At 37.8% G+C, this 25,657-nt stretch overlaps 1 protein-coding gene across 4 annotated transcripts in view; it reads left to right on the top strand.

Annotated features, from left to right (window-relative positions):
* The window catches only part of LOC120302341 (sterol O-acyltransferase 2-like), a 120,386-nt gene extending 104,690 nt beyond the window's left edge, over positions 1-15,696 (top strand). For 3 of the 4 annotated variants that reach the window (XM_039330553.1, XM_039330556.1, XM_039330554.1), the window contains 5 exons: positions 9,334-9,431; positions 10,402-10,500; positions 10,914-11,049; positions 12,433-12,578; positions 14,385-15,696. In XM_039330553.1, coding sequence (XP_039186487.1) covers positions 9,334-9,431; positions 10,402-10,500; positions 10,914-11,049; positions 12,433-12,578; positions 14,385-14,435 — 530 coding nt within the window. In that variant the 3' untranslated portion in view covers positions 14,436-15,696. Of the gene's footprint in view, positions 1-9,333; positions 9,432-10,401; positions 10,501-10,913; positions 11,108-12,432; positions 12,579-14,384 lie in introns of those variants that run through there. The other variant, XM_039330555.1, reaches the window with a different exon arrangement.
* Positions 15,697-25,657: the final 9,961 nt, after the last annotated feature.

Raw genomic sequence — 25,657 nt, forward strand, 5'->3', positions numbered from 1 at the left:
AAGCAAAAGAATAAACAAATATAATCCAGCTAACATAAACCAATTATACTATCAATCAAAACCATAAGACACTTTAACTCCTTATCAATACAAATATTAACAAATTAAGTCAAAAATAATAATATAATTAAAGCTATTAATAATTAATAATCTAAAATCTACTCAAAAGCAAGATAATACTTTTCAGTTTCATATTTCTTCTGAATATAATCAATCCATGTTCTCCAAACCATAATATATCTTTCTTGTGAATGGTCCTTCAAATAGGTGGAGAATCTTCGCCATATCTGCCAAATTAGACACTTTAAGTATCCATTCTTCCAAAGTAGGCAACAAATTTTTCTTCCAATATTGTCCCACCAATAATCTTGCAGCTGTTATAAGGTTCAACATCAAATTAGTTTCTTTAACATCAAAATCTACAATAATACCCAACAAAAATAATTGCGGAGTAAACTTAATCTTTTTCTTAAAAATCTTTTGAATATTCCACCAAATCTTTATCCAAAAAGCTTTAATATCTCTACAAGTCCACCAAATGTGGAAATACGTTGCATCTAAATTTCCACATCTCCAACATTTAGGCTGTAAATTTGGATACATGCAGGGCAACTTTTGGGGATCCAAATGCCATCTATAAAACATTTTATAAAAATTTTCTCTCAAATTTTGCGCTTGAGTAAATTTTACATTTCTAACCCAAATTGTTTCCCATGTATCCAATAAAATTGGCTCTTGAATATTTTGCGCCCATTTGATCATACAATCTTTAACCAACTGTTTCAGAATCAAATTCTATTAAAACATTATAAATTCTTTTTATATGAGCTCGACTTTGATCTTTAATCTGTTTTACCAAATTCACATCCTCTAAAGTAATTCCAACCTTTTGATCTATACTCCACCTCAATAACAATTGATTATAATAAAACCAAGAATATACAATATTTTCTTGCTTCAACTCATTTAAAGGCTTTAATTGCCAATGCTGCCCATCCAGACTAAGTAATTCCTTATAAGAAATCTTATCCAAATTTGCTCCCCTAGATACTCCCTCAATCATGTGTCCTGGAATCCCCCAAATTGGGATTTTATAACTTAACCTATAATAATATTTCTTCCAGACATGCAACAAAGCACTTCTCAAAATATGAGTTTTAAAAACCTGATCAACCTTTTTATCATAAATTAAATACGCGTGCCATCCATATAATAAATCCCATCCCTCAAGAGAAAGAATATTTTTATTTGTTAAGTTGAGCCAATCACTAATCAACGTTAAAGCCACCGCATCATAGTACAATTTTAAATTAGGTGCCTTCAATCCACCTCTTTCCCGTGTATCTTGCATAATTTTGAATTTAACTCTCGGCTTTTTCCCTGCCCAAATAAATTTATTAATCTCCTTCTGCCATTCCTCCAGATTAGCATCTTTTTTCAAAATAGGTATCATTTGAAAAAGAAAAAGAAACTTTGGAAGTATATTCATTTTAACTGCCGAAATTCTTCCCAACAAAGATAATTGTAATTTTTTCCAATTATTTAAATCTTTTTGCACTTTTATCCATAATGTCTTATAGTTATTTTTATACAATTTAACATTAGAAGCAGTTAAATAAACTCCTAAATATTTAACCTTTTTCACTATTTCAAAACCTGTTAATCTAACCATAATGTCCTTTTCCTTCATAGACATATTTTTCGATAATATTTTAGTCTTATTATTATTTACCTTAAAACCTGAAACCTTCCCATACTGACTTAAAATTTCAACCAAATCTCTAACCGAATCTGTTGGTTGAGATAATGTCACAACCAAATCATCAGCAAAAGCTCTCAATCTATCATCACTCTTATTTATTTTTATTCCCTTTAATCTAGGTGACTCCCGAATTTTAATAAGTAAAATCTCCATTGTTAAAACAAATAACAATGGGGATAAAGGACATCCCTGTCTTGTACCCTTTTCAATTTTAAATGCTTCTGTTAAACCTCCATTAACTACGATTTGTGCAGATTGTTGTTGATATATTGCCTTAAGGCAGTGGTTCTCAACCTGTGGGTCGGGACCCCATTTGGGGTCGAACGACCATTTCACGGGGGTCGCCAAACAACACAGTCTGCCATTTTTTTTCTCCTTTTCCTTAGCTGTGCTACTCCCTTTTATTCTATTGGCTTTTGAAAGCCAATAGAATAGACTCTCTTGAACAGAGTCTAATTCTATTGGCTTTCAAAAGCCAATAGGAATTGTCCAGACTGTCTCTGCCCTGCTGAGCCCGCCAAAAGTCCCATTATGCAAATGGTGCTGCACCAGTTGAATAGTCCTTGACTTACGACCGGTTGAGTAGTCCTTGACTTACGACCGGTTGGGGGTCGCGGCATTAAAATGGTTGAGAACCACTGCCTTAAGGGCAAGTAAAAATGTATCCCCAAAATTCATTTCCTCTACTACTTTGAATAAAAATTGCCAGTCTAATTGATCAAAAGCTTTTTCAGCATCTAAAAAAATCAAAGCAGCAGGGATTTGATTGTTCTTATCCAAATACTCAATTAAGTTAACAATTTGTCTAACATTATATTTCATATATCTTCCGGATATAAATCCAGATTGGTCACTATGAACCAATTGCTTCAAAACTCACATTAGTCTATTTGCCAATATTTTTGAAAAAAAATTATATCTGTATTCAAAAGAGATAAAGGTCTATAATTTTTGGGCTGCGTCAAATCTTGATCTTCTTTCGGAATCAATGATACGAAAGCCCTTCTCCATGATGGAGGTACCTCTGCTCCCAACAGAATATTATTTAAAAATTCCTTCAATGGTTCTATAATTTCTTCAGATAACATTTTGTAATAATTTGCTGTTAATCCATCTGTACCTGGAGCCTTACCAACTTTCAATTGTTTAATTGCCCAAATAATCTCATCAGAAGTAATTAAACCATTAATCTCATCTCTTCGATCAATAGTAAGTTTAGGAAAATGTGATTCCTGTAAATACTTTTCTATATCTAAAACTTGTTTATTTTCACTAGCGTATAACTTTGAATAAAATCTAAAAACTCCTTTTAATTAAATTTTGTTGATAAACTTCTTTACCTTTATAATTTATTTTTTCTATAATCCTAGATTTCTGTTTCTTTCGTAGTTGGTAAGCCAACCACCTACCAGGTTTATTTGCATTACAAAATGTATTATGTTGCATATACCTCAAATTAATTGCAATCTGATCAGCTATTAACATATTAAATTGCTCCTTAAGCAAACTAATAGAAGCCTTTAAATTATTGTCCAATGGATTTAATATAAGAGCCTTTTCCTTAGATTTAATTTCTGCTTCCAACTCTTTACGTTTCTGCACCTGTTTACATCTATGCATATTATTCATATAAATCAATACCCCACTCATATAAGCTTTACTAGCATCCCATAACATTGGCATCGAAGTACCCTTATGCATATTCAAAAGAAAAAAATCCTTTAAATAATCTCTACATCTCTGTAAATTCCCCTCATATCTAAATAAATTTTCATTCAATCTCCAAGTCCTTCTGTTCCCATCTTCAGTAGATAACTCCATCCATACAAGACTATGGTCTGATAATATTCTTGGGAATATCTTGACGTTCTTCACCCTAGAAAAGAGATCATTAGTAATTTAAAAAAAGTCAATTCTGATGCCTGTCTGAAAAAAAAGTGAAGTCTCTTTCTTCCATATTCCGTTCACGCCAAATGTCTCTAAGTTCCAAATCCTCCTTCAAATAAAAAAAAAACTTTAGGTAATTTTGCATGATTAGGAGATTTAAAAGAACCCTTTTTATCTTTAATTGAGTCTAAAACACCATTCCAATCTCCCATCATAATTACTGATTTATAATCTAATTGAGTTATTTTCTGATGTATCATCTTATAAAAATATTTTTGTTGCTGATTAGGAGCATATAGTCCAATAACAAGACTTCTCTTGCCATTTAATAATAAGTCAATAATAACATATCTTCCTTGTGGATCAGAATCAATTAACTTCGGTGATAAGTCTTTCCTCACATAAATAACTACTCCTGCTTTTTTCTGCGGAGCAGAGGCTGGGAAATGTACTCTCAGCCAGGAGTTAATCAAATATTTTTCATCTTTTGAAGCAATATGAGTCTCTTGCAAACATATAACATCATTCTTATGTTGTTTCAAATAGTAAAATACTTTCTTTCTTTTCTGTGGTAAATTCAAACCATTAACATTCCATGTCAGGAACTTTGCCATATCTAATGGCTTGAAGCCTTTGGAACACTGCATCTAAATCCGCAGTTGAAGACTTCTTTGGTCTTGTTCCTCCCACTGGCTCAGAGGTAGAAACCTGTGTAGTATCTCCAGCATCTACCTTTTGTTGTTCTTTTTCTCTATGTTTATGGGCTGCACGAGTCATTCTCTGTTCCCTTGGTTCTTCTCTTATCTCCAAACACTGTTGCATTGATTCAACCAACAACTCCTCTCCTGTTGGTGACATTGCTCCTGCAGCCAACTGACCTTCATTTCTTCTAGATCTTGGAGATGGTGGTGCATCTGCCTTCAGAACAGAAATGTAAAAATCTCTTGCTTTTAAAATTGTGTTTAATCTATGACGTGTTCCAAGATAGTTCACCACTATACCAACAGGTACATCCCATCTAAATTGAATCTGACGCTTCTTAAGCTCCTCAGCCAAAAAAGCAAAATCCTTTCTTCTTCTCAAAATTTTAGAAGGTATTTCTTTTAAAACTATAACATCTTGCGCTACAATTTGAAAGCTTTGATTGTAAAAAACCTGTATAATTTCATTGCGAAGTGATCTTCTAGAAAAATAAATAACTACATCTCTTGGTAAATTTCTCTGCTTCACAATCCATGAATTAACTCTAAAGATTTTTTCAATATCTCTCAACATTTCTTCAATTCCACATCCCAAAATGGATGCTAGTTCTGCAGCAGTCTCTTCTTTCAAATTCTCTTTCGCATTCTCCTTCAACCTTCTTATTCTCAAAGCAAACTCCATGTCTCTGCATTGTGACATCACAATTTCATTATGTGCTGCATCCACATTATTTTCAACTCTTTCAACTCTTTCTTCCAATCTTTCAACATTTCCAGCCACCTCATCCACCCTATCATCCAGCCTTTCTACATGGGCCGCAAGCCCCTGAAGAGCCAACAAAATATCTTTCCTCATCTGATGATTTTTCTCCTCCAAAAGCTCTTCTGTCTCAAATCTGATCTTTTGTATAGCTTTCTCCAAAGAATCCTGAACCACATTCATTTTGCATCCTTCTGACCAGCAAAATCAATGGGGAAGCCAGGTTCAGTTAACCACTGGGTTGCTAACTTAACAACTGCAATGATTCACTCAAGAACTGGCATGAAAAGTCACAAAATGAGGCAAAACTCAACTGTCTCACTTAGCAAAAGAAATTTGGGGTTCAGTTGTGATCATAAGTCCAGGACTACCTGTAGCAATTCAGTGATTCATTGTAAGCCATGTTGAATTACTTTGGGTTGCAAGATGGGCAGCATATAAATTTAATAAGTAAATTGTTACCTCATCCCACAGGCCAAGATATAGATGATTTTGGACTATATGTAACACCCACAGAAAATGATGAGGTAGATCTGGCAGTCTACTAGTTTTATTCATGATGAAAGTATGTGAAATAGAACAAATGTCCAGCAAAGAAGTCTTTATGAATTCATTGTTGGATGATTCTGTTTCCTGTAAAAGGGCTTTAGCAACCGGTAGTTACTTATTCTTTTTTTCTGCTTTTGCCTCAATTATTCTCCAAGTGCCATGCGCTATGCCCCTTTGAACATTGTCCTGTTCAGATTGTCAAAGTCCATCATCTTTCCTTGCAATAAGGGGTATGCAAAAATTCTGTAGACATGGGAGAAATCTGGAGACTATGGTGCTGCTCATAAAATTCTACTTACCAAAAATGCTATCTTACTTTACTTCTGAAAAACAATTTTGTAGTCCTGGTTGCAAAGATAGATTTACAAGGCAGCTGGCAATGGGCAGCTGAAACCTTAGGAGGCAGCTTAGCTGCTGCTGAAACACATGACTCATTATTAGATGGTACAGTTAAACAATTCTGTACAGGACTTTCTCCTTCTGTAAAATTATAAGAATGCATAATGCAAATTGGTTGGATAAATGACAGAATAAAATTTTGCATTGTAGGAAGTGAAATCTGGTCTGGTTCTTATTCCAAGTTGGGAGAAAGACACAGAAGAAATGAACTGAAGCAACTGCAGTTGGAAAAGAGATCTCCATTTCAGTGACAGCAGCACGTTTCTGGGGTGGCTGACAAATTAGAGATGAGCGTAGATGGGCTTTTATACAATTTTGGGGGCTTTGTGATTGAGATGCCTGTTCATGTCCTTTATTATTTTAATGACTGTTGCCAGATTCCTATGGGGTCATGTAGGGGTCACGATTGGCTCTACAGGCAGAAGTGGAAATGCAAATCCCAGGTGTTTTGTAGTCTGAACTAATCTTGTCAGTTTCAGCTCCTTGCCTATTGTGCTGCTTATTTGGAGCTGTTGGCTGCCCTTTGTTTATGAATAGAGGGGCCTGGCTTTATGAATGGATGCAAAATACCAATCCACAAAACCTAGCCTCTTCAGGCTTCTGGTTGAGGCTATAGCAGAAAGACTGTAGGGGGAAATATTCTATTCTGCCTCTTTTAATATTCTGTAGAATATTTTATTCTGGGGAGGAGGGCCTTCCCATAGCATTTTCATAATATATATAATATGGTGCAATTCATCTATTCTGACCACAGAATTGTGAATAAATTGGTATAGGTTTTTGTGTGTTAGGATAATTATATAATTTTAGCAGTGAATCTGGATTCTAGATTCTTTGATTATTTGACTGCAGCCTTTTCTCTGCCTCTAAAAAAGAGTGATTTATGTTAAACCTATCCTCCTTCCTTGTAAAAATGTGAAGCTATTTTCCATCAGTTCCCAGCTAAAATCACTCATAGGTGTTTACTGAATTATGGAGCTGACTGCTACCTTTAGTTCAAACTACACTAACTGCCTGCCTCTTGATACTTTGCATATATGTTGAGAACAAGATCAGTTTGGTAAAACCATTGGCCTTGTAGTTAGTTTATGGTGAGTTCTAAACCTGTCTTAAGAATGGAAGGCAGCTGGAGACTTTGGGCCAGTCACTTGCTCACAGCCCAATCCACATCACAGGATTGTTGTGAAGAAAATATGGGGCAGGAGTAGTGTGTACGCAATAGAGGTGACTATCTGTAGCTCGGGTGTAGGATAAGGGTGAAGGTATGTTCTCTGAGCTTGTGGGTTGGTTCCCGAACGTTTCATTACCAGGCTAGGTAACATCTTCAGCAGAGTTTAGGGAATGTCAACATCAGTGTTCTTCTGTTCATAAGGGCTTCAGGAATGAATGTGTCAAGTGAGGATCTTGGGATGGGTCTTGTGATGAATCATGTGAGAGTCATTAGTGAGATTCTTGTGATGTGTCTAGTGATGGGGAGGTCACATCAAGTCAAAATCATTGGGAGGTGAACTGCTGGTGATGGGGGCTTGTGTGGGTTGGTTGAGGGTTGGTGCTGTCTCTGGTTGTCTGTGTGGTTGATTTGGATTTTAAGGAGTTCGTAGGCTGATTGTAGATCCATGTGTCTATTGATGGAAGTGCTTGTGGAGTGCCAGTCTTTGATAAACTCACGAGCACAGTGGGTGATAGCATGATCAATGATTTTTGTGTTGCTCCAATGGAACTGGTGCTGTTTGGTGTCAACATAGTAGAGATTAAGGATTTGGGATTGTGGCATTTGACTGCCAAGCCAGTGTTCAGGGAACCTGGTTTTAATTGACATGATGTTTGTCCCACATAGAATTGGTTGCAATCGTTACAGTTGATTTTGTAGATTACATTGTTTCTTTCATCCTTCTGTATCTTGCCTTTGGTTCTGAATAATTCCTGGTGGAATGTAGCTATGGGTTTGTGGGTTATTGCTATTCTTAGGGTTTGGAAAATTCTGGCTGTCATATCTGACACCACTCTTGGGTATTGTAGTGGTCTCCTGTGGTTTTGGTGCTGTGTGTTGGAATACGAAGTTTTTTGGATAGTCGTTATGGAGAAAGACGTTAAGCAGCTATTTCTCTTCTGCTTTTCCTAGTGTTGTGGTACTGCAGTTTGTCCTGGCCCTTCTGAAGAAGATCTGATCCATGTGCATGGGTTTGGCGTAGACGCGGGTTTCCAGTTCTCTATTGTCTAGTCTCCTTATGTCAATATTGAGGATTGAATGTCTGTTGTCTATTTCTTCTTCACATGTGAATTGGATCCCAGAGAATATGTTATTGAGTAGGTGGTCTGTTTCTTCAATTTCGGAGCATTTTATGATGACAAATGTGTCATTGACATAGCATATCCAGAATTTTGGTAGGATGGTCGGTAGAGCTATGAATTAAAGCTTGGAGAATGAACCTTCACCTTCAGTATTGTGTATGTTTGCCACCTTGAGTTATATATTCAAAAGGTGGGTAAAATATAATAATAATAACAACACTTACCTGCAAGAAGAACTGGTAAGAGCACAAGATAGACAAATAGTAGAAAACAAAGACACTAAAGTGTTCTGGCACTTTAGAATTAAAGCAGACAAGCATCTGCCACACAATACTTTATGTTAACAATTATGGATAAGACAAAATTCACGAATGAAAGCAAATGTAAGTGTCCCAGGGTAATGTTGCAGGATCCAATCTGGGTCGGTTACCCGGACCAGAGTTTTTGTCTTCCAAGCTTTCGGACTTGTGCTGTTGCCCATCTTCAGGAAACTTTCTCTAGCCTAGGCTAGTGTCTGAAAGCTTGAAAGACAAAACCTTTGATCCCAGTGACTGACCCAGATCAGATCCTACAACAAAAAAGTCTGGATAGTAGACATTGTAGTATCTGGAAAAGCAGAAGAAAAGACAAAGAACTGGAGAAAAATCATAAAATATAAAGACCTGCAAATAGAACAATTGTGGCCAAAGAAAGCACAGATAGTACTAATAGTAATAGGCACCTGGGGTGCAATCCCAAAACATCTGGAGCACCACTTGAAGACCACCAACACTGACAAAACCACTATCAGTCAATTGCAAAAGGCAGCTTTGCTTGGATCAACCATGACCTAGATGATTAGATATTCCACTACGATGCTAACCTCTAAAAGTCTAAGCTAAAAGTCTAATTTGATTTGCAGTCGTCTGTCTTAAATCCATAAGAATAATTGCATTTTTAATCTCCGGGAAGAACTGATGTATTTCTTTACCTCTCTCATTCAGGAATAACTCTGGGAATCATGATCCACTATTTCCTCCTGCACTGCTGGCAAAACATGTTTGCCGAGATCCTACGCTTTGCAGACCGTTCTTTCTACAAGGTGATAACAAGGAGTGGGGGAGGTTGCAAGAAAGATACAGGGAGTCTGGATTTCATTCCTCATGGATATATTTGAATGGTCCATTGACCACTCTGTGAAGAACAGTTTGAAAAACTTTCCCAAGAATTCTGAGATGTTATGCCTCTAAAAGAAAAGCAAATTTTAACTTGCTGAAACAACTATACTGAAGAAACTGACATTGAAGTATCAAATTACTTGTAATCAAAGTAATAAATATAGGTGGTTCTCATTTAGCAGTTGGTCACAGTTACAATGATGATGATAAAGTAAAATTATGATCAGTCCTCACATTTACAATCTCTGCAGGTTTATAAAGCAAAGGAAAGTTGAAGTCAGATTGCAAGCATTTTTATCTATGCTAATTGTTTTAATGGGCTTGCAAAATATTTTACTTTTTGCTTTTGTCATATGGCACCAGAGTCACTTCAGGTGAGATGGGCAACCATGTAAATTTGGCAATAAAGAAATCTGACAAATAAATAACACAACTATTTCCACTTAATGACCACTTAACCACTTTGTTGCTGCTCTCAGTTGTGGTCACTAAATTAAGACTGCCTGTAGAAACTGCCTGTATATTGAGGGAATGTAAAAGAGATCAAATAACATGTTCTGAAAGACTTTGCAAGATCTCACATGATCCCACATCATTCATCAGCCCTCCCAATGGCTGAAATCTCACCTTTCATGGCCCCCTTGCCCCTCAATCTCACCCCTTCCCTAACACCCAGTTGCACCTGCTTGCTCTCCCACACCCAACAACAGCCACTTACCTTGCCTGTTTGGGAGTTGCAAATTCCTGCTGGTTTCCCCACTAACTTAATGATGGAAATTCTAATCCCAATTGCCCTTCTAAGTCGAGGTTTATGAAGAGTCGATTGTTCTTTTGCTTGCCTAAAATACAGGGATGTTCTAGTTTCATGCTATTTATTCCATTCTCCCTGCCTAGGACTGGTGGAATTCCAGATCATTCTCTGGATTCTTTCGGATATGGAATATAATTATACACGACTGGCTGTACTACTATATTTATCAAGATATTCTGCGGGTAGGTAAGGCTGTAATGGGCTATGTGAATAACTTTGTGGCCAGGAGGAAGAACTTCAGCCAGGGCAATGATCAACAAGAGATGCCTAAGCCCACAGCCGGAATTGGGGGGTAGAACAGCATCTCAGAAGGGATTCTCTCTTGTTGTTCAAAAAATAAAGGCCGCAAAGGAAGGAAGTGCTCTCAGACCTGCAAGATTCTATTACTGGAACCTTACAATAAAAGCACAGTTTCTAAAAGCACTATTATTTGGTTTGGTTTACTGTCTGAATACCTGAAAGTATTGGAAAGCTTACCAAACCCACCCCATATTATCCCATAAAATAGATCTGCTGCATGTAATCTCTCTATGCCTGTCTTCATTGTTAATTGGTAAGTACCAAGGTGAGGTCTCATGTGCTCCTTCTCTTCCAGCTGTTTGGAGGGAGAGCCCGAGGTGGAGCTATGCTGATTGTCTTCCTTCTCTCAGCGGTTGTCCATGAATACCTACTCACCTTGGCCTTTAGCATGTTCTTTCCTGTCATGTTTGTGCTATTTGCCATGATAGGAGGTCAGTACTCCCTCGGGAAATGGACTGAACCTTTACTCAGAGGATTCAAGCAAGGCCGGTAAAAAAATAACGTGGCATGAATTGCTCCTGGTGAACCTTCTTCCATTATGTCCTACCCTCCCCTGGTTTTGGGTTTCCACACTCCCCAAATGGTACACACTCATGTTCCTTTTGATATATTTTTTTTTTTTACCACTGGGAGGTGGAGTTGCTCCAAATTTATTTAAAGTATATGAAGCCAGTGGTCAGAGTCTTGTGGTGGGTCTTGTGATCCATCTAACCCTAACCCATCACAAGACCCTCACCTTATGTGACCCACATCTGACCCATCACAAAACCTATTACAGGACCCTCCCTTGTGACCCACACCTGAAAACACAGAGACCTTATAAACAGAACACCGACACTGACATCCCCTAAATTCCACTGAAAAGGTTACATAGCCTGGTAACGAAACCAACAAGCTTGGAGAACGAACCTCCACCCCACCTCATCTGCTCCAGATTTATTACTATTATTATTATTTCCAGTATGCTCAGTCATCACAGCCTTCAGACATCTTGGCTGCAGAATCTTGGGAATTGCTTGCCTCAAATGTGCAGCTTCCTAAATTGGGAAAGACTAGCTAAGGAAAGATTCAGGGCATTATCCTCTCCCACCCCATCCCCCATCCAGTGTTTCTCATTCTTGGGGACTTTAAAATGTGTGAACTTCAGCTCCCAGAATTTCACAGGCAGCATGTGCATTGTATTATTCCCTCAGATGGTGAATTGTATGCTTAGGCTGGAGGCTGCTTTTTCATCCCTGAGAAAATTATTTTGGTGTCGTATTTTTTTCAAATTTTGCTGGTCACTGATTGAATAAACAGTGGTTCTTCCCTGAGAAAATTAAGATTCTTTATTCCAACAGGAGGGGAAAAAAATAATGTCAAACAATTTTACAAATTAAAAAGCAAGAGCAAAGAGCAAAAACAAAATTAATAACTGGAAAACAAAATGTTGCTATTTCAGAAGTCCAGTTACAATTCCAAAACAGATGCAAGTACTCTTTTATCTGCGTCCTGATCATGACTAAAATTTAGTTGTAATCAGGATGCAGATAAAAGAGGGACAGGGAAATAGCGTAGGTTCTAGGAGCAGGGAGTTCCATCTACAAGGGTATTGCTTTGAGAATTGTCTTTCCCAAATTATTTTACCTCCATAGAAGTAGGGATGAGGCATACAGTATTGTCTTATAATTAACATGGGAATTGCTGTTATTTTAGATTTGGTAACGAAGAACATTTCTATTGCAAATAACAGTTATTAGAAATCAACAATTATCTCCTTGGCTCAGTGTGATTGGAATATATACAATTAATCCTTTTTCTGTTTGTTTTCACAGTGTTGCTTAACTTTGTTCTAAATGATAAGAGAAAAAACCCTGTCTGGAACATCATCATATGGATAGGCCACATTTTGGGCATGACAACCATTTTCTCCTTATTAAGCCAAGAGTGGTTCGCACATGCCCACTGTCCACTCAAGGAGGTGAGTAGACACTCTACCTACGCGGAGTTAGAATAAGTCTTGGGTTTCCTCTTCATGTTATTTTCCAAGAGGGTCAAGACTACTAGTTGGTATATATCCCAACTGCTAAAATTAAGGTAAAGAAGGTGGGGAATTCAGAAACGCCAGGAACTTACAGATAAAATTGTTCTAAAGCTATGAGCTGATTCTAATTCTGCTGGTATTGGCAATGGCTAATGGCAGTTCAGGGGATATATTCTGCACCTGTATCTACTAATTGACTTGACTGACTGACCGATCAACCAACTGACTGGTTGATTTGTGCCATTAAGCTGGTTCTGATTCCTAGTGACAACATAAATAGATCTTCCCTATGTTGAACTATGCCTACCTGTTCTTTCAAGTCTCCCAACGGGGCAGTCATAGCCGGTATAATTGACTTCACCCACTTTACTGCTGATTATCCTTTTCTTCTCTTTCCTTCCTTCTTTTCCAATGTTATATGTTCCTAGCGTTATTCACCTGTATCTATGCTAGCTCGTAAATAAATATGTATTTGATTTTTATCCTGCTTTTATTTCTGGTCAGCTCAAGGCACTATATATATCTAATGTTCCTGCTTCCTATTTTCCCAACAACAAACCTGTGAGGTGGGCTGGGCTGACTAGACCCAAGTCACTCAGCTTACTTTCATCCCTAAGGGAAGCCTAGAATTAACTGTCTCCTGATTTCTAGGCCAGTACCTGAACCACTACCTCAAACTGGCACTTAAGTTAAAAAATTCTATCTCATCACTATTGGGAAAAACAAGGGCTCAGAATACTTATTTGCATGTATTTGGAAACTACAGTAGATGTTATTAAAAATGAGAGCACAATGGTTTCAATTTTTGTTGTTTTCAGATATAAAGAGAGTGATAAAGCAGGGGGAAAAATATCTGTAATTTGGCTGGAACCATTTAATTAAGGATTGTTTGATTATTACTTAATATTACTTTATTAAGATTATGCCTGAATCACCTTTTGGCTTCAAAACATTAAAATACTCCAATCAATAAAAAAAATAAAGAACAAATAATATTTCACATTGGTTGCACTTAGGGGGCATTTCAGTATGTGAAAAAAAAAGCACCTGACTGTTATTGATACATGAATGCTGCAAAGTCTTTATTGTTTTATTTTCACTTCATTCCTTTTCATTCTATGGAGCCCTGAACAGGAAAAAAGACCAAACCAAAGGTCCATTGAGAGCAGCAGATATGCCCAACCTGTTGCCAACCATGTATGCTGGCTCTGATTGGGAATCCAGCACATTCTGGGGAACCCAGGTTCCATAAGTTTTTATTGCAAGATTCTGTTTTACAGCCTAGTCATAGATGCTCACCTGCAGGGAGTCAAAGCAAACCTTTCTTCCTTCTCCTCATAACAGTAGCTGCAAAAGGTTCTTTGAAACATGCAGTATTGAAAATTCTGGGTCTAAGAGCCTTTGATAAGTAACATCCTCCAAGTACGGGGGCTACATTGAGTTGCTTCCAGGAGCTGAAGGGCCTGAGAAGCGAAACTGCCAGAACCAGATCCTGCATCCTGGAAAAGGCTAGGCCTGCAGTTCAAATCTCTCCAGTGCTGCCTTCGACCTTGCTGAGACTTTGGGAGTATTGTGCTAATGGGCTCCTGATTGTGTTGGAATATATGTATATATGGTTGAACTTGTTGACCCAGATCTAAGCATGTGATTAGTTGGAATTCTTGTATTATTTTGTCTTATGGCAGTTCTTTCCCTTACGCCTATTGTTTCTCTTTTGACGTAGTCATCATTTTCTTTTTTCAGAAGACCTTCTGGCAGCTAGTGATTCCACGTTCCTGGTCTTGCCACCAATAAGCAGCTATTTCCAGCCTACCCTATCTTACTTTGCTTCAAAAAAGACTTCTGACAAAGATAGCACATTACTCTGCTGCTGTGGCAAGAAGGACTCTCAGCACATCCACCCCCTCCATGAAAAGCTGTATTTGGCAATTCCTCACCTGAAGGTGCTAAAATTTGGTTTGCAGGTTCAAAGTCTCTCTTCTAATGGAGACAAAGAAATGTAGCATTTAACAAAACATATATAAAGATCCATGCTGTGTCAAGTACACCTCCTAGCTTTAATCCAAACTCTGTTGCTTTTAAATCAATAGGCAGCTTTCCAGATACTGGTGAAATCCAGCTCCCATTAGCTCCATTGATGAGGAATGATGGTTACTTAGAGTGCAACAATACCAGAAGTACTGCTTATATTTCTTACTATTAGACTTTCATTCAACATTTTATCTCTAACAGTGAATGAAAGGAGCCTGACGTACCACCAGCAGTATCCATTCAATGCCTACTGTATTGTGTGAATGATTTTTGAAACTATATTTGGAGAAAGGGGATCCCCAAATCACAAGAGAATAAACTGCAATATGAGACAAGAGTAAAGCCATCTGCTCACCATGCCATGTTTCTCATCCAATGAGAAATACAGTATAATATTTAAAACAAAACTTTGGTCACAATCCTGATAGTGCTTCAATTGCTTCTCTCAATGTAACAAGAAAGTGACATCTTTTGTTTCACTGCAGAGGCTGAAGCATTGTCTGCAGAGTACTTGGATGTGTGCACAGCATTCAGTCATGTGGATTTTATTCAAAATGATGCTAAATAGGCAATCAAGAGAACATTCTTATTGTTAGCACAAGATTTGTTTAGCTGATTCTACAATTATGTTTTTAATATTGGAGGAAAGGGCAAGCACTTTGAATAAAAGTGTGTTGACATTCATAATGCAACTTGTGTAATTTTTAAAAACAGATACTCTTCTATGTCAGTGTTATCAGATCTCTCTAATTTTCTGTTACTCTGCTGCCTTATTCACAAATTATATTAAGTTAGTTTTGGCTTAAGCTTGACTTAATGAGTCAAATGGAATTGACAGCATTTATACAATCCACTCAGAACCAATTTGTAGAATCTTTTCCCCAACTTCTGTCAATCTGAGTAATTAAATTCCTCTTGTGGAATCCTTGATCTGTAGTGTAGGTAGTCCTTGACACCCAATTGAACCAAAAATTTCTGTTGCTAAGTGAGACAGTTGTTAAGTGATTTTTGCCCCATTTTAGGATCTTTCTTGCCATAGTTGTTAAGTGAATCATTGCACTTAATAACATGGTTGTTAAGTGAATCTGGCTTCTCCATTGACATTGCTCATCAGAAGGTCGCAAAAAGTGATCACATGACCCAGAGACCCTGCAACCATCATCAATATGAACCAGTTGCTGAATTTTGATCACATGACCAAGAGGATGCTGCAACACTCATAAATGTGAAAACAGTCATAAGTCACTTTTTTCAGTGCCGTTGTAACTTTGAATGATCACTAATGAAGTGGACTACCTGTATTAGGAGCCATGGTGGCACAGTGGTTAAAATGTGGTTTTGGTGGCGGACGGGATGGATGGAAGAAGCCGGCGCTCTGGCTTTCCAGTCTGATTTCACTTTGCCTAGCAACCTTTAAAGGGTCAGAAAGTTGCCCTGGAGGGGCAATGAAGAAGGAGGGACACTCCAGAAGCTCGGATCAAGCATTGGCCAATTGGAGTGAACTGAAGAAATCCTCTGAAAAGGCGGAGGAAAGGCTGCTGGATGAGCCGACGCAGCCCAAGTTGTCCCAAACCGGAGGGGAAGCGAGGAGTTGCAGCCGAAGCACTCCGCTAAATAGCTGACTGTCAACAGCGTGCTGAGAGAGGTGAACCAGTGCTTTATTACTTCTCCTTGTGGGTTATAAAACATTGAGCCCCTGATGGGTAAGACCTAAAAGCAAAATCCTCAGAAGAATTAACTTAAAAGTGGCGAGTAACTACAAAGGGGAAAAACTCCTAAAGAATATCAGACATTAATAAATGAGTTTATGAGGACTAGTGGTGAAAGAAGAAATGACAGTATAAATAAATATTGGAAAAACTCTTTTGACCTTGAAAAAACAACACCTGCAGAAAACAAAATGCCTTGGTGTGAGATTACAAGGGAAAAGACTCCTCATAGTTACATTTGTTGACTTTGACTATAACTAAACAGAAATTATTTGGAGAAAGTGAACATTTTGTTTTGGAGACTCAACTGGAGGAGGTCGATTTACTCAAAAACAGCTGGCCTCTTCCTACACCCAGGACTTTATTTTAAGATTGTTGTCTGTAAAATGAGTACATCCAACATTACTAGACTTATGAAGAAGATCTCTTCTGCACCCTCTGTTGGACAATCTAGCCCAACAACCCAGGGATCTATTGAAACAATGCTGCAGCATGAGAAAATAAGCACTGCCCAAAATGAAATGCAGGCCTCACCAAAATAGATCCAAGAGATGATGAAAAAAAAAAATCATGAAGAGACACAAAGTAATTTTGAAAAATTAAGCAAAGAAATCTTGGATATAAAGGCACAATTTGAAGCTCAACATCAAATGATTATTAAAAATGAACAAAGAATTCAGAAAGTGAAAAATAAATCAGAGGATATTGATAAAAAAATGGAAATGTTATCACAAGAAAATGAAAAATTAGAACAAGCCAATCAAAATCTAGAGGGGACAGTTGCAATTGTAGAAATGGAAAAGGCAGAACACTATTTGAGATTTCAAAATATGCCTGAGGACAGAGAAGAAAACGTAGCAGATGTGAACACTGAGCCTTTGGCAGAAGCTTTGAAGGCAGATAAAGCAGAAATGCAAATTGAGATAGATGAAACATTTCGAATGAATTCAAGCTATGCAAGGAAGAATAAACCACCAAGAGAAGTACATGTAAGATTCATAAAGAAAACAACAAGAGATGAAGTGCTGAGAAAAGTGAGAGATGACCCATTACAATATAAAGATAAAGAAATTGTGGTTTTAAAGCAGATACCTAAGAGAGTAAGAGATACTCGAAGACACTACCATTTCTTAACTACAAAGCTGATTGCAAAAAGGCATAAACGTTAGATGGTTAATGCCAGAAGGCATCTTAATAAACTGGAATAATACAAGATATCAACTGGATTCAATTTGGAGGACTTCAAAGCAAGAAACCGAGCAATTCTAGATGAAGGAGTGCAACAACGACAAGAGGAGAGCAAGGAACAGAAGCAAATGGAAGAGACAGCCCAAGAAACAACTATACAAGTAGGGGAACAGAAAAAGAAAGACAAGCAAGAGGGTGAAGGTGAAGGAATGGCCAGAGAACAGAGGATTACGAGAGCGACTAGACCTAAATATAAATAATGGAAATGGAAATGGAGAAAGAAAATGGAATTTTTTCAGTGAATGTAAACGGACTAAACTCCCCATCAAAAAGAAACAAAATTTTCAGGAAACTACAGAATTTGAATATAGATCTAATTTGTTTGCAAGAGACACATATAAAAAAACAACATCACAAATTATTGGAACATCAAAAAATTGGGAAACTTTACTATGCATCAGCGCATCAGAGAAAAATAAGTGTTGCTGAATGTATTAAAGAGACAACAGATTTTAAAATGTTGTGTCTCAGATGAAGAAGGAATTGTAATGGTAGAAATATATTTGCACCAAAAACAAACATTGTTAGTGGCAATTTATTCACCAAACAATAACCAAGAATAATTCTATCAAAGCCCAGATAGAAAAGTACCGTATTTTCTGGCGTATAAGACGACTGGGCATATAAGACAACCCCCAACTTTTCCAGTTAAAATATAGAGTTTGGACTATATTCGCCATATAAGACTATCCCTCTTCCAACGCACACCAAATAAAAATTAAAAAACATCAGATTTGATTTCAATATGGTACCATAATTTTAATTCAAATGCTTATGACATGCATACACACACACATACACACACACACACACCTCCTTTCCCTCCTCCCTCTCCCTCCAATCCTTCCACCCCCCTCTACCACGATTTGCAGCTCAGAAAGTGCAAAGCAGCCAGGAGACAGATTGAGTTTTGTGGCTAATTTCCCAGGGTGAACATTTACCAGCCTGCGACTTCAAGTCAGCAAAAACCAGCTGCAAACCACACGCCCACTAGAGGCGAGTTGCAGGGACGGTGGTGGCTGACAATGCCTCCACAACCTTTGTGAGCAGCAGCTGCGGGGGGAGATGAAGGCAGAAGAGAAGGAGCAAGCGGGTCCCCTCCGTTGCCCCCCGGTAGCGAGCTCCGGCTTGGAGCAAGCGGGCTGCGCACCGGGATCTCCAGAGATGGGATCTCCTCCTCTCGGTCTTCCACCCTGTGAATCCTCCACAGCTTCCCCGAGCCAAACTCCCCCCTCCCCGGGTTTGGTGGGATGTACTTGCAAAACTCCCCCCCCCCGGTTGAGATGACAGATTGGGATATGGAGCTGGAAGCAAGTGGAAAGCCTGCCTGTTTGTGAGCCAGGAAACTTCGGGGCTCTGCCTTGTCAATCGCACATACACCTTGATGAAAATTGCCCTGCCTGCAAAAGGACTTCTCAGCAGTTTTTTAAAGTAACACTACCAAGAATGAAATTAGTGACAGCCAGAATGTTTAGGGAAGAAGGAAATGAAGCAGTTAATAAACTGAGTAAGAAAGGCATTCGCCCTTCGAAAACTTGCATTTCCACAAATGTGATAAGTTGCCCCCTTTTCAGCTAATGGGGGGGGAAGTAAATGCTTTCCTTTTAATTTCGGCTTTCCTTTTAATTTGTTATTAAAACTCAGTGCACTACAATACTTATTGATGGGAGCCGGATTGACCAGCCAGGATCTGTCATAAATAACACCACAAATGCACCATGCAGGTTTATTTAGGCAGGGGGAAACCACTGGCATAAGCTCGGTGGAAGTCGATAGGCGAAAGGACCGTGTAGCTGTTTTCTGTCCCCTCTCCATTCCTGCTTCGTAAATCTGAGAAGAATTAAGCTGACACCCCTCCCTCCCCTTCCAGACCCATAACCTCCTCCTCCTTCCTCCCTACTGTGTGGGGCGTGAGGAAAGAGGGAACGCCTTGTACCGCCACCTGCCTGCCCACCTCCACAGCCACCAGTCGTACGCTCAGTATGAGCCACCACTGCATCCCCCATGAGCATCTCCTACTGCCCACCTCCTTTCAAGCTCCACCTCCCCCAAGCTACTCCCACTGGGGGTCAGAGGTCAACGCCGAAAAGGCTCTGGATGATGGCGGAAGAAGCGCTGAGAAGTGCCTTGAATGGACGCAGATGCTTCGGTTTGTTTTCATTATATATATAAAAAAACCACCCTACAACTCTTTCCCCCCCTTCCCCATTACATGGGCCATCCCTTTCTACTTCCTTCGAATGAATTAATCACAGGACGGCCACTACCAATCTGTAGTTCTGGAGTGTGGGCAAGGGATTGGGATGGCGAAGGAGAGGGAAGAAGAGAGAAGGAGGCGGTATGCAATGTAGCATTATAGAATGGGGAATAAACCTCCAGGAAATCTTACCATCACAACAGCCAGATAATGCCTATCATTCTCCCAGTATAGAGGCCGGAAAGAGATATTGTTAGTTGATCGGCTGGTTTTAATAATAATAACCCTAGGACTCTTTTTCAGCAAGAGAAGGGGGGGAGAGAAAACTTGATGAGTAATATGCCAAACCACATGTGTAAAGGAATAAAATAGAATACCCGTATTTTCCGGCGTATAAGACGACTGGGCTTATAAGATGGCCCCCGACTTTTGAGAAGATTTTCATGGTTTAGAAAGTTGTCTTATATGCCGGAAAATACGGTAATAGAAATGGAGTATCAAAATATCTGTCTAGTAGGAGACTTTAATGCGATAGTAGATGATACAATTGATTATAAAAGCAGTAAAACAGGGAAAAGCGGAAGAAGATTACCTAGGACATTTTTGAGATGACAGACGAAATTGGAATACAAATTAATCCAGAAAAATTACAATACACCTTTTATTCAAACAGCCAAAAATCCTGGTCAAGAAGTGATATGATTTGGATGATGTCTGAATTGAGGATGAATATATAGGAAATTGAAATAGAAATAGGTACATGGGCAGATCATAATCTGTTAAAAGGGATGTGGAGAGGAATACAAAAAAGACCAAGATGGACTTTAAATCAATCTATATTAAAAAAATTTTTTATAGAATTAGCAAAACAAAAAAAAGAAAATAAAGAGGAAGACACAACATTACAAAATGTATGGGATACAGCTAAAGCAAACTTTAGAGGCATAGCTATAACATATATGGCAAAGAAAAATAAACAGAGAAGACAGCAATATGTATTATTAAAAGAAAAATTAGAAACTAGAATCAGAACTAAAGAAAAACCCACAGAAAAAGACTTTGAAAAGAGAAATGGAAATAATAAAACATAAACTAATTTTGTTGGACTCAGAAAAAGTGGCAGAGCAGATAAAGAGAACAAAACAGATTTTTTTTGAAAATGCAAATAAACCAGGAAGATGGTTAGCTTATAAACTTAAAAAACAGAAAGAGAAAAAAATGATATACAACTTGGTACATGGAAAAGGCTGTCCAAATTTAAAAATGAAGAAATAAAAAAGATAATTAAGGAGTACTACAAGGAATTATATGACAAAGAGGAAACTTCAAGAGAGAGAACCATTCAATACTTAGAAGAAAATAATCTTCCAAAAATCCCAGAGACATTTAAAACCACATTAGAGGAAAGAATTACAATGATGGAAATATCAGAGGCTATAAAGGGACAAAAAATTGGGAAAACACCAGGTCCAGATGGGCTACCGGTGGAGCTATATAAAAACTTACAAGATATACTAAGTGAACCATTGAAAGATGTTTGTAATGGACTTTTGTTAGAGGCTAAACTTCCAGCCACATGGATGGAAGCAAATATTACTCTAATACAAAAAGAAGATTCAGTTTTGACACAGATTAAAAACTACAGACCGATTTCGCTGCTTAATGTGGATTATAAAATTTTTACTTCAATAATGGCAGAGAGACTGAAAACGTATTTAGTTGAATTCATACACTCAAACCAAAATGGCTTTTTACCAAAGAGACAAATCAAAAATAACTTAAGAGTGATAATGGACATATTAGAATATTATTAACTACATCCAAGGAAACAATTGGCACTAATATTTCTAGATGCCCCAAAGGCATTCGATAACATTTCCTGGCAATTTATGATTCAGCAACTACAAATAATGGACTTTGGACAGGACTTTATAAATATGATAAAAACAATATATAACAAACAGACTTCCAAAGTGATCGTGAATGGAGATTGTACGGAGAGCTTTGAGATAAGAAAAGGCACAAGGCAAGGATGTCCATTATCCCCATTGTTATTCATTTTCACTCTGGAAGTTCTAAATAGAAATATCAGACAAGATACAGAAATTAAAGGACTGGAGATTAAAGGTGAAAAATATAAATTACAAGCATTTGCTGATGATTTAGTATTTATCTTAGAAGAACCTTTGGAGATGATTCCTAAATTACTGGGAAAGATAGAACAGTATGGAGAAATGGCAAGATTAAAAATAAATAAAGAAAAAACTAAAGTAATAGTCAAGAACCTCACAGATAAACTAAAAAAAAAACCCAAATGTCAGAAAAAAACGAGTTACAGATAGTGAAAAAGGTCAAATATTTGGGCATAGATCTATCGGCAAGATGTTCAACAATAAATGAAGGTAACTACATAAAATTATTGTATCAAATAAAATTGGACTAGGAAAGATGGAGAAATTTGCAACTGTCAATATTAGGAAGAATTGCTACAGTGAAAATGAATGTATTGCCAAAAATTCTATTTTTATTTAAAACAATCCCAATAAAACTTGAAAAAAAATTCTTTCAAGATTTAAATTCATTAATTTTGAAATTTATTTGGCAAGGAAAGAAAGCTAGAATTAAGATGAAAACGTTACAAGATGCTAAGGAAAATAATAATAATAAAGTTAGAAGGGACCTTGGAGGTTATCTAGTCTAACCCCCTGCTCAAGCAGGAAACCCTATACCATTTCAGACAAATGGCTGTCCAGTCTCTTCTTAAAAACTTCCAGTGTTGGAGCATTCACCACTTCTGGAGGCAGGTTGTTCCACTGGTTAATTGTTCTAACTGTCATGAAGTTTCTCCTTAGTTCTAGGTTGCTTCTCTCCTTGATTAGTTTCCATCCGTTGCTTCTTGTCCTGCCTTCAGGTGCCTTGGAAAATAGCTTGACTCCCTCTTCTTTATGGCAGCCCCTGAGATATTGGAACACTGCTATCATGTCCCCCCTCGTCCTTCTCTTCATTAAACTAGACATACTCAATTCCAGCAGCCTTTCCTTATATGGTTTAGCCTTCAGTCCCCTAATTATCTTTGTTGCTCTTCTCTGTTTCGGAGGTTTGGAGGTTTCGGACTACCGGAGTGGGCTCTATATTATCAAGCATTTGTTTTAACATGGGTGAAAGAATGGATAATTCTTAGAAACAAATGTTTGTTATATCTGGAGGGACATGATCTACAATTGGGGTGGCATGCTTTCTTAAAGAAACAATGACAAGATGGGTGAAAAATTTTGGGTATAATATAGAACTAGAAAAATGGCAGAATTTATGGGAAAGAAATTATAAATTGACAATGTCAACTTCGTATAAAGAAAATTATAAAATATAAAAATATAAAATGTTTTATAGATGGCACTTGTCACCAGTAAGATTAGCAAAAATGTTTAAAAATATTTCAGATGTTGGAAATGTAAACATAATTCAGGCATGTATTATTATGTTTGGTGGACATGTGATAAAGCAAAGAGCTATTAGAAAAAGATACATACTTGGTTAGAAAAGATATTGGGAGAACATGTAGACTTTAAACCTGAACTTTTCTTACTAGGTATAACTCCAGAAAAGATTAACAAACAAAGCGTATATTTGATTTTACACGTCACAACAGCTGCAAGAATAATGTTTGTGCAATATTGGAAAAATGAAGGAATACTACCAGATGAAGAAATAATTAAAAAATACTGGAATGCTCAGAGAAGGAAAGATTGACTATGAGATTGAAAGAAAAAGAAGAAATAGAATATTATCAAACTTGGGACTTATTCAGTCAATGGATAGAGGAAAGAATGAAGGATTAGGAATTAAATACGTATTAGCGCTTTTAAACCCAGATAGCACATTGGTTGAAAAATTATTATATGTATGTACGAAAAAAATCAATAAAATCTTATAAAAAATAGAATGAAGTATTGCAGGCTAACTCTACCCACTACCAAGAGCCTTCCATCCTTCCATGGTTGGTAAAATGAGGACCCAGATTGTTGAGGGCAATATGCTGAAACTGTAAACTGCATAGAGAAGGCAGTAAAGCAGTATGAAGTGGTATATAAGTCTAAGTGCTGTTGATATTGCTATTGCATTAATCATTCTGGCTTCTCTGAGTTGGTTAAACTATAGCTGCAATCATCTACCCATGTCTTCCAGGATGTTTGGAGGGCACTGAGTTAGAGATAATTGCTCCAGAGGAGATCTGGGCAATTTCAGCTCTCATTTCAGGGCAGAAGTGGTGGTGGTGGGTGGGGAGGGAAGAGGAAGGAAAGCAGGAGAGAGAGAGAGAGAGAGAGAGAGAGGGAGAGGGAGAGAGGGAGGGAGGAATGGCAGAACTAAGGAGGGAGGAAGTGACCCTGCCCACAGCTGATTTTAGCCCCTCCCATAGTAGCCACACAAGACATGGCAGGTTATCTCTGAAGGAAAATGACCTTGATAGAAAATATTCTCTACAAACATTCTCTAATGGTTCAAATTAGTTTTTGTCTATCCCCTGCTAGCCCAGACAAAGTGTTATGAAGCTAAGAGTGTGTCACCTTTTGATTGTTCAACATTTTAGCTGAAAGAAAAATAGCCAGTTCATCTATGTGTATTCTGTCTCCTGATAATTCTGAAGGTCAAAGGCCACAATTATCCTATTTTGAAAATGATCTTTCAGGAATGTAATTCCCTGTCCACCTCTGCCTGCTACTGTAACAGGTATTCCACATTCCATAAACAGCTACTGCCCAGTAGATGCAACCCCCTTCCCCACTTTCGGTTATATAAAAATAGAGAAAATATTGAAGCAAGTCCAAGAATGCTTCTATTCAAATGAGAGAAATGGGGGAAATCGCAATTGAAGCGAAGAGATGGGAACTTCTTAATGCAACTCATTCCCCATAGGTCAGATAGAAGGTTCAAAATGATGTAAGCTCTACATATCAAGAGTCCTACTTAAGGTTTATGTTGTCTAAGACAGGGCTTTTCAACCTTTTCACTGACTGTACCATTTTTAGGATATGGCAATATTCGAGTACCACCTAGCAAGGTGTCAAAAAAAACCCCACCTGTTCAAAGTTGCAATTGCACTGAAATGACTTATGACCATTTTTCACACTTATGACCATTGTAGCATGCCCAGGCTCATGTGATTTATATTTGGATGCTGGGCAACTGATTCATATTTATGATGGTCACACTGTCCCAGGATGATGTGATCCCCTTTTGCAACCTTTTACAAGCAAAGTCAATGACAGCTGGTGGCCACGTGCTAAAGTGGGACTTCCTTCCCTCCCTCCCTCCCTCCCTCCCTCTTTCTCATTCCCATCTCCTTTTGAAAGAAGAATTTGAACCCCCCCCCATATTTTTCCTCTTCCATATATTCATCAAACAAGGAAAAGCCTCCAGAGACAGAAAAGAGAAGCCATTGAGGGAACTAGCTTAAAAAGACGCATTCCTCTTTAAGAATTAGCTACTGGCTAGAAAGGAAAGTTAAGGAGACGGCAGCCTCCCCAAATGGCTCCATTCATAAGTAAAGGAATGCTACAGGCAAAATCCATTCAGGAAAAAAATACTTCAAAATCTCTTGTAGCAAAACTTATAGCTAAGAACAGCAGAGCAATAGAAACTAACACGAGCCATCAGCCATCAGCCAAATAGAAATTGCCAAATACTCCTTAAGAACACAAAGCCCATGGGATGATTTTATAAAAACAGTCTTGGTGGAAGACAAAGGGAATAAACCTGCTCAAGAATACATGCTGTTTTGGAGGGGATAAAGGCACAATTGAATTATATTGTATATTGTTAGTTGTTATATG

The sequence above is a fragment of the Crotalus tigris genome, unplaced genomic scaffold (genome assembly GCF_016545835.1).
Source record: "Crotalus tigris isolate CLP2741 ecotype Arizona unplaced genomic scaffold, ASM1654583v1 scf7180000024429.2167931701:2281839, whole genome shotgun sequence".
Lineage (NCBI taxonomy): Eukaryota > Metazoa > Chordata > Lepidosauria > Squamata > Viperidae > Crotalus > Crotalus tigris.